We start from the raw sequence: 13,957 nt of genomic DNA, 5'->3' as shown, positions 1-13,957 counted from the left end.
AGATATCTTACGGCATTTGTTACATTCTATCACATATACAATATGTTGGAGTAGTTTTTCTTTCTCATGATGGGTCAGGATGTTGCTCTTTCCTTTATTAATTGCCAGTCTACACTCCCTGCCTGCAGTTGCTGACGTTGCTACAGCTTGCAAGGCTTCTTCCTCCGTCTTGGCTCATATCAAACAACCAACAATACAAAATAGTGCAGATAGAGAGAACAATTCATTGTTTGTGCCTTTTGTGTTGAAGTGAATATTTTTGACATTATTAGTTATTAGTACTTATCTAGATTCTTGTACAGAACTTTCTTATAAGTGTATGTCCACCATTACATTTACATTTGCCCTTCAACTCTGCCATGCAGTATATGAAAGATTTATATAAGGCTTACCTATTAGCGGAGTCATGTATTACTGAAAACTTCTCATCTTACAGTCTTTTTGGTCTGAAACTTTCTTTGATTTAGGATGGAAAAATTGTCCCTGGTCCTGCTCATTGTAGTTGCTCCTGACATTAGGTCATTCACGTAATCAGCTACTTCTTTGGCGCCAGTGATGTACCAGGAAGTGAAACTGATGCAGGTGAAAGTGTAGGTGGAGGCTGAGGATTACTTTTTCATCTTGTCCTTGAGCTTGTTGAGGTCAACCTTGTAGTTGTATGGGGGTAATCCTCTGGTGCCGAGGCCGGTGATGGCAAAGGTGCCGCCAGCGGAGGGCCAGGTGGCCATCTGTTCAGCAGACAGCTTGAATGTGCCTGACGTGACGTACAGTGTGGCGTAGTCGGCGCCGCCCCAGCACACTGACGTGATGTTAGGTGACGGTAGCGCCACCTTGCGTATCACACGACCTGCCTGGGGATCCACGCAGATCACCTGCAAGAACCAACACATAAAGCACTCAGGGTGGTTGAATGAAGGAAAAAATGGTCCAGTTAATCTCACCACACATGTACCGCATTGTTACTAATGATAGCATGGGCTTTTGTAGGCAGTGATGCTCCTTGTAAATGTAGGAGTAGAATTTATGTGAATATGTCGATAATATATTTTGTAAAGGTTAGGGCAGAGCAGGGAATCAGCCTTGATAGTACTAAGTGCCATATTGGCCACTTAACACTTCCAGTTGGCCACTGGCCACTTAACACTTCCAGTTGGCCACTGGCCACTTAACACTTCCAGTTGGCCACTGGCCACTTAACACTTCCAGTTGGCCACTGGCCACTTAACATTTCCAGTTGGCCACTGGCCACTTAACACTTACAGTTGGCCACTGGCCACTTGGTCACTAACCTGTCCACCACCGACGCAGGCCACCCACAGGTTGCCGTCCACGTCAATGGTCATGCCGTCAGGCATCTGGTCAGTCAGGCCCGCTGCCTCGTAGTTCAACAGCACACGCTGGTTACCTGCACCACACACCAATATCAGGCAAAGGCACAGGCACAGGAGCAGACACAGGCGCAGGCACACGCACACAAACAAGCACAGATATATTATACCTGAATCTAATAGCAGTTTTTACCTCCACATGAGCATGGGATGTTAAGGGTAAGTTTTTATTGTGCCCGGTTGTGGGTTTTCTGACTGGCTGAACCGTCACTGAATCACCACCCACAACTATACCTCTTTCACCTTCACTTGGTTCAGACTGTCGTCCTTTTGCAGCTTATTTGACGTAGCTCGGTGGCAAAAGAATATAATACTATGACTGTACATCCTTTTCACATCACTCCTTCGTAAGTAGTAACATATTCCTGTATTAATGTCATACTTTACCTCACATTCAAGATGGAGGGATGATAATGTTAGGACGAGTTAGAATTAGGAGAGTATAGACAAGCACAATATTGGTTTTGAGGCAAGTTTTGGTGCTGTGCATGGACGCCTTCCTGTGGTGGCACTACTATAACCCTGCCTTCCTCTTCCCTAAAGGAGGGTGGTGGACTGCAAGAGATGGCCAATTAAGCCTGCAGTCCACTGGGTTCACGTCCACATGATCCAGGGATGACAAGAACAATAAGACAAATTTTCTCCACTGGGAGTTTTATAGGCATGTCCCAAATCATTTGATAGCCATGTCCCGATCGTCCTTTGGTAACCACGTCCCGAGCATCATTTGGTAGCCATGTTCAAGAGTCATTTGGTGGCCATGTCCCCAGCGTCATTTGGGTAGCCATGTCCCCAGCATCATTTGGTAGCCATGTCCCCAGCGTCATTTGGTAGCCATGCCCCCAGCATCATTTGGTAGCCATGTCCCCAGCGTCATTTGGTAGCCATGTCCCCAGCGTCATTTGGTAGCCATGTCCCCAGCGTCATTTGGTAGCCATGTCCCCAGCGTCATTTGGCAGCCATGTCCCCAGCATCATTTGGTAGCCATGTCCCCAGCATCATTTGGTAGCCATGTCCCCAGCATCATTTGGTAGCCATGTCCCCAGCATCATTTGGTAGCTATGTTCAGAGCGTCATTTGAGTCACGTTCAGAGAGTCATTTGGTCGCCACGCACAGAGTACAATAGGCAGTATCAAGGCACAAAACTAATGACATAACAGTGAAAATGAACCCACTCACTGATGGCCCCAGCTGTGTCATCGTAGTCGAAGCGATAGATGTCCTTTGCGGGGGTGTCGATGAAGTAAAAGGACTTCTTGTCAGGACTCCATGCTAGGCCGTTGGAAAGGGTCACCTGTAAAATGACCAGGCTAGGCTTTATGCTTCATCTTTTTATTATTTTACACACACACACACACACACACACACACACACACACACACACACACACATACACACACACACACACACACACACTCCTCCACAAGCCGTTTTAAGTCAGGCAATAGGGCTGACGTTTTTGGTTGAATCTAAGGAGTATTGGCGTGTTGTATTCAAGTGTCTCTCTCAATTTAAGTCCATAACACATACCCACAACACACCCCCTTCCAAAAAAAAAAAAAAAAAAACGCCACAAACCCCCTGCCACAAACCGTCTTAAGCCAGGTGGTGGGGTTGAGGTGGTGGTCGAAGCTGAGGAGTGTTGACGTGTTGTACTCCAGAATCTCCCTCTTCTCACCTCCCATGGGTGCCATAGTGCCTGGGGCAGGGAGTAGACGTCAGATTATTATTATTATTATTATTATTATTATTATTATTATTATTATTATTATTATTATCATTCTTATTATTATTGTTATTATTATTATTATTATTATTATTATTATTATTATTATTACCTACGATAAGAAAAACAAGCACTCTTATACAACACAAGCCCAGAAAACTTTAGGAACAGAGCCTCACACTTCTAACCTGCCCAGAGTCTGCCTTGAAAATCACACTTGGCGTCGTTAAATCGCCTGTCAGCGGTGTACAGAGTAGTGGGGGTGACGGTGAGGGTCTGGGAGTGGCGGTGGTCCAGTGGCCAACGCACCAGGCTCAGCGTCTTGCCCAGGCCAACCACCAGTAGGTCTGGATCACCCTCCACCGGCACCACGAAGTTGACGCCCATCGCATGCCCTCCGTCATCTCGAGACACATAAGACATTAATATCTACTTGTGTCTGTATCTGTATTTGTCTGTATGTCTCTGTCAGTACCTGCATGTATCTGTCTGTACCTTTACCTGCATGTAAGTGTCTGTATCTGTATTTGTTTGCGTCCGTCTACCTGTATCTTCGTAGTAATAGTGGTCGTAACCCAAGGCTCATCTCATTGTGAACCCAGTGGACTGCAGACTGAAGTTTCCCGCCTCCTGCCGTCCACTATCCTCCTTTCAGAGGGATAGGGACGAAGATTAGGGACGCTTGTATTACCGGTCGGTGGAGTCGGCCGGGTTTATCAGTACCACCACACGAAGGCGTCCCTCTTCACCACCCCAAATATCTTACTACCCTTAATACAAAACAAGGCGGCACTACCAACACCATTTATCCAAGCGTTTTCTTGTGTTCATATTACGTGGGAAGAACAGAGACAGAACACTATCTACACCAATTATCCAAGCGTTTTCCTGTGTTCACATTGCATGGGAAGAACAGAGAAATAACAAGAGATAACTGGCACTTGTTATAATACCCTTCAAGGCAGCAAACACTTTCACGGGCATGGAGTTATCTCAGTGGCCTTCAGATTGGGTTACAAGGGAAATATGAAGAGATTTATCACGCATATAGTAAGCATGACTTGGTAACAGCGGCAAAAAAAAAAAAAAAAAAAAAAAAAGGGCGTGTGTGTGTCGGGTAGGTGAGGCACTTAGAGGTGTTGATAAGGTAAGTGGTGTGCGTCCCTCCCCACTCTGCCCACTTTCCCACGGTGTTCATCTGGGTCATCCCGTCTCTCACACACCTTCTCACCAGACTGATTAAGAAACTGATCCTACCAACATAACAGTTTATATTGTCAGTCTCAGTTATCATTTTTTAAGAGGCAAAGATGGATTTAAGTGGCTCTCTTTCCCTCTAGCTTTATGGAACGAAGGATTGAAATACGAGACTGGACCAGCTAGTTCCAAATTACACTTTCGAGATGAAGGAGCCCTCGGTTAGGATACTATTCACTTGGATTACCTGCCGACATCCCTTGGTGGTATTACTTGATTAACAGGTATCAAAGTAATTCTATGGGAGTGTAATGTATATGCCTTATTGTATAGCTGGTTGTAGGATGTAGTTGTTGGAATGCAGTGTATAAATCTGGGAAATACACGTCGCCTCACCTGTGCTACTCGGTTTAACAAATCAAGTAACGCCATCCCGAGATTCCTTTGACACCTGCACCTGAGCCCACCTGTAACACCTGCGACATGCATTACAGGAATTTCAGGGCTCTCCGTGAATGTCCTTGGTGTGGTGCGGATGGTGACTTTGTGTGGTGTGGTGGGAGGAGGTGGTATGACGTTGCTTAGTGTGGTGTGGTGTGGTGTGTGGAAGGTGAGTCTCTGTGGTGTGTGGAAGGTGCTTTGTGTGGTATGGTGAGACAAGGTTGTATGGTGTTGCTTACTGCGGTGTGCGTGGTGTGGGTGATGAATTTGTATGGTATGGTGGGAGTTGGATGTATGGTGTGTTGCTTAGTGTGGTGTGGTGTGTGTGTGGTGTGGTGTGGTGTGTGATGTGGTGTGGTGTGTGATGTGGTGTGGTGTGATGTGGATGATAATTTTGTGTAGTATTGTGAGACAAGGTTGTATGGTGTGTTACTTAGTGTGGTGTGGTGTGGTGTAGTGTGGTGTAGTGCAGTGTGGCGTGTGCTGTGGTGTGGATGATATTTTGTGTGGAATGGTGGGAGAAAGTTGTATGGTGTGTTGCATGGTGTGGTGTGGTGTGGATGATATTTTGTGTGGTATGGTGAGACAAGGTTGATTTTTTTTTTTATGCAAAGAAGAAGGAACCAAAGGCCACGAGCCCGCAATTATTGTTCCTTCCAACAGAAAAGCAAAATACAAGAGAGAGAGAGCCAAATTCAAGATCCGATCATTTCGAGATGCCTGGACACACTGCGTTTGAAAGACTGGAGATCATAGGAAGCAGGAAACACAGACAGAGGGAGACAGTTCCAGAGTTGACCTGTTGCATAAATGAAGGACTGAGAGTAACGGTTAACTATTGCATTAGAGAGTTGGACAGAAAAGGGATAAGAATTTGCTGCTAGACGGGTGCTACACGCCCATTGTAGAGGTGGAGGAATGCATGCAGACAGTTCAGAAGAGCAGTGACCATTGAAGTAGCGATAGAAAAGAAATAAAGATGCAACAGTGCGACGAAGAGACAGAGGTTGAAGGGAGTTAGTAAGAGGAGGAGAGATAATGAGACGAAAAGCCTTTGACTCCACCCTATTGAGAAGAGCTGTATATGGGGAGCCTCCTCACACATGAGAGTTGTACTCCACACAGGGGCGGATAAAACCCCTGTATAGAGTCAACAATTGTGCAGGGGTAAAGAAAGAGCGGAGTCGGCTTAGCACACCTAATCTCTTAGAAGCAGATTTTACAAGAGATGTAATATGATCTTTCCAAGATAAGTCCCGAGTAAATGAAACCCCAAGCATGTTCAAGGATGATGCAGCATTAAGGTGAATATTATTAAACATTAGTGGGTATACCTGTGGAAGATTTTATCGGGATGATAGGTGTAAGAACTGAGTCTTAGATGCATTAAAAACAACCATATTATTTTTACCTCAGTCAGAGATACGAGCCAAGTCAGACATTAGGTGTGCCATAGCCTCATCCCTTGTTTGTTGAAGTAACTGCTGAGATGGACGTTGCGGGAACCGAATGGAAAGATGACGGGTGGAGTCGTCAGCGTATGAGTGGATAGGGTTAGATGTACAGCTTAGAAGGTCATTGATGAATAAAAGGAAGAGAGCTGGTGATAGGACAGACCTGAGGAACACCACTGTTGATAGATCTAGGTGAAGAACGATGGCCGTCTACAACAGCGGGTATAGAATGGTGTTATTTTGTATGGTATGCCTTCGCTAAAAGCCCTAAAGTCTACAGAGTGAAGCACATTTCGTCCGATAATTGTTAGTGACAGACAGACGGACTGAGCCGCTCCTGGAAATACTCCCTCATCTAAAACCGTTCATTCACCCCACTGGGAAGTGAACCCGTGTGTGTGGCAGGGCTATCACTACAACTAGGGCATTCTAACCACTACACCACCAGACACCCTAGAAGACTGCCAAATACAAGTGAACATTGAAGATGAACACTGTCCCTGGTAAAGACAAACTGCTTAGATGATTACTGAGGCTATGACCATTTTGCTTAGCTTATAGAAGTCTTTGCAGCCAGAGGGTTAAGAGGTCTTTATTAACCCCTTCTCTAGACGAACTTAGGACAGTATTCCTGTCTGCTAAGAGAGCTCCTTAACACCTTTTGCTAATCGATTTATTTTGCCAATTACACTTTACTGTCCCCGTATGGTAAAAATCCTTCCAGTGTCGCCATACTCTGCATAGATAACGTGCAAACGTATATAGCCTGTTATATCCAAAAATAAATTGCTAAGGAAGAGGTGTTAACGAGCGTCCTTAAGCGAAGAGGATACTGGACTTAGACATCAGTTCAGTCTAATACCAGATTATTCTGATTGGCTTTGAGAAATCCCGGGAATTAGAGAGTTTAAAAATATCTCGAGCAACCCTTTCCCTCTAAAACACAGTGGATAATTTCATTCCAGTGGCACATTTTACTGGTTTACTTTCTTACTTCTAGACATCTTTTTATTCTTAACAAATGCCTCAATTTAAAAAAAAAATGGTTAATGAAGGGTACCTCTAACCCGCCTTGCTGGAAGTCTCTCTTCCAACTTCAATAATATAATTTTTAGACAGTAAAAATATAAGAGAAAATAGGGTTCTCGGGTTGATTAAGATAAAAGTTACATGGCGGCGCAACTATCAGGGTCATTTGCCTCTGGTTTTCAAGTTGAAGGGGTTAAGGAAATACCAGAAAATTTTGTTCACCCAATAGAAATGCCAACAGTGAAAGGGTTAAGTCCAAAACACCACCAGCCACCCGTGCGATCGTCCTCTGTGCTGGATATGGACTGGCATGAATCTCTAGTTCTGGCAGAGCTTGAAACAGTGTCTCTATGAAGCCTTGACAAGAGCTTTGAATCACAGAAAATTAATCTTAGTGATCCAGGATATTTCTAGCTTCCCAACAGAGGGTGTATTATTAAATCTAAAAATATCTTATCTGGATGCTAGCACTTTTGCAATATTTTTTTTGTCGTAGCCTACATCAGATGGCAGTTCTCCAGCAAGGGATGGTCATAACTGCATTAAAATGCCCGCGACCGGACCTTCCGCCCCGCCACCCCCCACACCACCACCGGGCCACCACCACCCCACCACCCGAGGAGGAGATAACGGTCAGGTTAGTGACCCGGGACAAGAGGGTCATCCAACCACCACTGACCTGTGCCCCTTCTTCCCGCAACTACCTCAACACCAGGTGAGCCTAGACCCGCAACAAATTACACGGCGGGTTAACCATCGACAGCAGTGGGGTGGGACTGATACGTCAGTCCCTCGTAGTCTTGTGGTGACGACCACAACTTCACCCCAACGGGACAGGAGGTCCCTAGGTGAGCCACGGGGTGTTTACACCTACTGCCACCGCGAGCCACGGGGAAGTACCTTCCTCTGCCGCAACAACCCAGGTGAGCCACGAGGGGCTTGTATCCTCTGCCACCGTGAGCCACGAGGGCGTAATACCCTCTGCCACAATCAGGACAGGAGGTCCTTTGACGAGGGAAGAGAGCCCTCTATAACAAATAGGGCAGGAGGCCCAATAGTGGATTGTACGGGGCTCACGCCCCTAACCACTCTAAGGGTAAGAGACCCTCACACACCGCCACAAGTGGGTCCCAGGACCGATCAACCTGGTGCCACGGCAACTGTAAAGACAAGAGAGAGAGTCGCCTCTGTGGTACCCTCCATAAGTGCAAGAGAGACCACGGCCTCCGTGTGTCCTCTAGAGCCAGCTAACTCCTGCAGGAGTAGCCGGACACCACCCGGGGGAGTTGCCCCTAAAGTGTCACCTGAACAGAGGCCTGGTCCCAGTCGGGACCTACCTCCTACCCCCGGGAAATTCTTGTCTTCCCCAGGTACCAGCGGGAGACGAGGCCGCAGCCCACACCTGACGGCGCATCCCCCAGTAGACCTCCGCAGTCCTCGGACCCCTAGGCGAGCCCGGCAACCCGTCGACGCCGACCTCCCCCTGCCGCAGACCCTACGACGTCAGCCCCGTCTGCTACACCTGTTTGGCCCCAGTCCCTAAGGCCAACACAGACAGGCCTCCCTTCACAGTGACCAGAGGAGGGCCTACAACAGGTCGAGACCCCAGGCAAGAGGGTCTCCCTGCACCGTGACCAGAGGAAGACCTACAACAGGTCGAGACCCCAGGCAAGAGGGTCTCCCTGCACCGTGACCAGAGGAGGGTCTACAACAGGTCGAGACCCCAGGCAAGTGGGTCTCCCTGCACCGTGACCAGAGTGAGGACCTACACCTTACAGTGACAAAGTGATATCGCCCCAGAAACTCGGGCAAGAATAGTGACTTTCCCTTTCCTGTAGTGATCCAGTGACAGAGCGAACCAGCGGGATTACACCAAAAAGTGTCCGTAAATACCTTCCCCTAGCAAAGACTATAAGTTCCGGGTTCATCCGACCAGTGCTATCCCAAAGTCCAATCTAGAGTAGGCTTCCCCCTTGTCAGTGTACGCGCGGGCGAGAGTTGCCGCGCCGAGCCCAAACAGTGAACTCTAGTGCTCTACCCCCCTTGTTAATTTATAGTAATAATCCCTCCTTGGCTCATCAAGCCCAGACATCTCTATTGCCCCGACACGCTAAGACCTTTTGGACTTTGATACAAGTGAATTCCATCCACTTATGGACTCTTAACCTATTATAAAGCATAATTAAGGAGTGTGTGAATATCCCATATTACACTAACGTAACTTTGTATATCTGTATCCTCTGTTTATAATACCATCCTATGTAATATTGTTAAGGTGTTGTAATTAAGGTAATAGATGTGTTAAAGGTGGACTGCCTAGTTTTTATGTCCTGTTCCCTTGTTAGTGCATTACTTCCGGTCTGGAAAGAGGACCCCACTCAGTAGCTAGTGTCTTTAGTACGAGGAGTCGGCCTAAAAACACTCAGCGTAACATGCATGAAATTTATAAATCGCACAGCTGAGAAGGTATTTCATATAGATGTTTGTGGTTTTGGAATTCCGTCATAAATCCTGAGATGATGACAGTAATCTGTTGCTTCTTCAGCCTCTGTTTGAGTAACAGTTCAGGACACCAGACAGCATACAGAGGCGACGTCTGAGGACAGACAATTCCGTTTTCTATAATAGATAAGGGAGGAAAGAGAAAACCAAAACTAACCCACACTAAGTTAATAATTTCAGTGTGTGTGTGTGTGTGTGTGTGTGTGTGTGTAATTCTCCGGGTCGGTCAGGATCACTTGATGGTCGTGATCGTCAGCTTTTACCCTCCCGGAAGGGAGCTGAGAGCTCATATAGTCCGATCTAAGGGCAAGGCTGTGACCTTCACCCACCCACACACCCGTCCCCTTGCTCAAGGGGGACAGTAACCACCCATTTCGTCAGTGAAACTTTTCGCAACCTGAGCGAGGCGCGAACTACCGTCTACCAGATGGCAAGCGAGAACGTTACCACTGCGCCAACGAGCGGTGTGTGTGTGTGTGTGTGTGTGTGTGTGTGTGTGTGTGTGTGTGTGTGTGTGTGTTGTCCACACATGCACACATCAGGTGCATGTGCATATATTGTCCTAGTGCTGGGATTTTGACTCAAGAGGTAATTTTATAATCATATCGTTTTTGTCTATCTATCTACCTGTGTATGTGACTATGTATATGTATCTACTTAGGGTGTAAATACATATATATGTCTTCCTGTCGATGTATATATGAATATATCATATATATGTGCATGTTGCATATGTATATGTATGCACGCCTGTACACATACCCATATCTTTATACATGCCTACGTATCCTGTACATGCAGTATGTCTATGGCTACTTGTGCGTGAATATATACATATATGCACAGATATATACGTATATGTCCAGGGGCAGGATCCCATTGCTACCTGGCGCGTCCCCGGGTGGCGGATAGGGGAAGGCCTTGCAGATATAAAAGGTACCGTCTTAGACGGCGCGGACCATGGGACCCCCTATAGATATACAGTATAGGGCTCCACCGAATATAACGAATAAGGTGGCAGAAAAAATTACATCTAACCAGAAACTATGTGGCAGGGAGGTGAGATTATTTGCCACAATCCTCCCAACCAAACATCAATTCTCTTGCAAAGTATTTGACGGGCGTTCCTGTTGGATCATTGTCTACTAAAGGTCCAACCGCACTGCCTCCTGTGCTTACGGGCAGTGTGTCACCGAAAGAGAGTAAGCACTGTGTTGACAAGTTAGAGACTGGGATATTAAACGCTCTTAAATCCATGAATCCATGAAGATCTATGCATACAATGTAAGAAGCCTCGCTGAAGATTACAAACTTGATAACTTAATGGCTGAATTGGAAAACATTAGTTGGGATATTGTAGGTTTGAGTGAGACCCACAGAAAAGAAGAAAAAGTAATTCAGCTCAATGACAGTGGCCACCTATTTTACTACAGAGGAAGGGAAAATGAAAGAGTTAGTGGTGTAGGATTTCTAATTAACAGAAATCTTGCAGACAACATTGTTAAATTCAGCAGTGTATCTGACAGAGCAGCAGTGGTTGTAATCAGACTGTGCAAAAAATATACCCTGAAAGTAATACAAGTATATGCACCAACTTCTCAGAGCTCAGATGAAGAAATTGAAACATTCTATGATGACATCTCCCAGATTATGGAAGAGGAAAAGACCACCTATACTATACTCATGGGAGACTTCAATGCAAAAGTTGGAAAATCAAAAAATGGAGAAGCATGTATGGGAAAATTTGGAGTGGGAGAAAGAAACGAAAGAGGAGAAATGCTGGTAAACTTTGAAGAAATGTTTAACATGAGAATAATGAACACATTCTTTCACAAAAGAACAGGGAGAAAGTGGACCTGGAGAAGCTCAGATGGAGAAACAAAGAATGAAATCGACTTCATTATAGCAAATAAGAATAACACAGTCACAAATGTCACAGTTACCAGCAAAGTAAATATTGGAAGTGACCACAGAATGGTGGGTTGCACAGCAAGATTCAATTTCAAAAGTGAAAGAAAGAAGATGATTAAAGATATAATGATATGCCCAATAAAAGTCAATGAAAACAAAGCAGCCTTTCAGTTGGAAATAAGGAATAGACTTCAGGCTCTCAGTTATGCTGAATGTGACATTGATGAGCTGAATGACAGACTGACAAAAGTGCTAAAAGAATCAGCAGAGGTAGTAGGAAAACCTAATACAACCAAAGCCAAGAAGTATTCAGAAAAAACACTTGATCTTATGAAAAAAAAGAAAGGAAATGAAAGTAAAAACAAAGAAAGATGAAATAGAACAAGCGGAATTAAATAAGCTTATCAACGAAAGACAAAGAGAAGAAAAAAGAAAGAGAAACATGGATCAAATCAAAGAAACCATCAAAAAAGGAAAAAGTCTGAAACAGGTCCGAAGTAAAATGGCACTTGGAAAGCAACAAATTACATCACTGAAAGACAAAAACGGTGAAGCCATTAAATGCAGAGATATGATGCTGAAGAGAGTTGAAGAATTTTACAAAGAACTGTATGCATCAAAGACAGTAGTACCAATAGCTAACTTTTCTGTTGACACAAGTGAAATACTTGAGGTAACACAAGACGAAGTAAATATTTCTCTTAAAAATATGAAAAGAGGGAAAGCTCCGGGAGAAGATGGAATAGTAGCAGATTTACTGTTGGATGCAGGAGCAGAAGTACAAAATAGGCTTGCTCACTTATTTACCCAATGTATACAACAGAAGAAAATTCCTAAAACATGGTGTAATGCAATAGTTATTTTACTTTACAAATAAGGTAACTATCGACCCTTTAGCTTGCTATCAGTCATTTAGAAACTCTTCACTAAAGTCCTTACAAACAGAATAGCTACAAATCTGGAGGAAAACCAACCTCGTGAACAGGCAGGATTCCAAAGCGGGTACTCGACTACTGATCATCTACACACAGTGAGTCAGCTAATTGAGAAAACTACGGAATAATAATAAACCACTGTGCTTAGGTTTTGTTGATTACGAAAAGGTTTTCGACCCAGTGAAGCACATAGCAATTATAAATTCATTGCGAAAACAAGGAGTGAATGAGAACATTGTAAAACTGCTCGAAAACATATATAAAGAGGGAACTGCTACAGTTAAATTACATAAGGACTCAGAAAAAATTAAGATTGAGAAGGGCGTGCGTCAAGGAGATACAATTTCACCAAAGTTATTTACAACATGCCTAGAAAGTATTTTCAGAAAGCTAAACTGCGAAAACAAAGGAGTGAACACTGATGGAGAAAACCTAAACCATTTAAGATTTGCAGATGACATTGTCCTAATCTCAGATAGAGAAGAGGCATTGCAAGAAACGTTAAATGACCTGAGCAGAGAAAGTCTCAAAGTAGGGCTAAAGATGTACCGGAGTAAAACTAAAGTAATGTTTAATCCTCAAACACCACAGAGCGTCATCAGAATAAGTGGAGAAATTCTTGAAGAAGTTGAGGAGTACAATTACCTGGGACAAATACTAAAAGTCAATCAATCAATCAATCATTTCCTGTGGCACCCTCGGGGATGCATAGGGCCTCGATGAACTCACACCACCACATCCTATCTTGTGCTAACTCCTCAAGATCTCCCCAACACTCATCTCCAGCTTCCCGTCTCATTGTCCTCACCCACGTCTCTTTTGGCCTTCCTCTACCTCTCCTACCAGGTGCCACCCACCCTGGTGTACCTCTTACTATTCCTTGTCTCCTATACACATGTCCTAGCCACTTTCATCGTGAGAATCTAACATATTCATCGATCGGCTGCACTCCCGTTATTTCTCTCATTCTACTATTTGGTATCCTTTCCCACCACTTAACTCCTAATATTCTTCTAAGTGCTTTATTTTCAAACACCAAGAATTTATTTTCCATAGTCACTGTGCTGTACCAAGACTCGTGTCCATAAATTAAGATACTCCTAACCATTACCTTATAAAGTTTGATTTTTGTATGCACAGAGAAATTGTTATTTTTCCAAATATTTTTAAGCATTCCCATTGCCTGATTAGCCTTCTTTAACCTTTCCTCGAATTCAAAGTTCAAAGAACCATCCTTGGCTAAATAAGTACCTAAATATTTAAACCTATCAACTTGCTTTACAACCATACCTCCAATTACACATTCCTGCGCATTTTCCATATTCATATTGATTATTTCAGTTTTTCCACAATTAATAACCAAACTCACCTTG

The 13,957-nt window shown here is 44.4% G+C and overlaps 1 protein-coding gene across 1 annotated transcript in view; it reads right to left on the bottom strand.

Moving 5' to 3' along the window:
• Window positions 1-452: 452 nt before the first annotated feature.
• LOC145416957 (regucalcin-like) overlaps window positions 453-13,957 on the bottom strand; it is a 35,211-nt gene continuing 21,706 nt past the window's right edge. The window contains exons 4-8 of the mRNA XM_080285805.1: window positions 3,304-3,519; window positions 2,982-3,088; window positions 2,569-2,683; window positions 1,290-1,405; window positions 453-872 (exon numbers count right to left, since the gene is read on the bottom strand). Coding sequence (XP_080141931.1) covers window positions 609-872; window positions 1,290-1,405; window positions 2,569-2,683; window positions 2,982-3,088; window positions 3,304-3,519 — 818 coding nt within the window. The 3' untranslated portion in view covers window positions 453-608. The remainder of the gene's footprint in view (window positions 873-1,289; window positions 1,406-2,568; window positions 2,684-2,981; window positions 3,089-3,303; window positions 3,520-13,957) is intronic.

The sequence above is a fragment of the Coenobita brevimanus genome, chromosome 108 (assembly GCF_032717465.1).
Source record: "Coenobita brevimanus isolate Jiangsu-jjx chromosome 108, ASM3271746v2, whole genome shotgun sequence".
NCBI lineage: Eukaryota > Metazoa > Arthropoda > Malacostraca > Decapoda > Coenobitidae > Coenobita > Coenobita brevimanus.
Note: the sequence above shows the minus strand (reverse complement) of the source record. Positions and strands in the feature narration are given on the sequence as shown.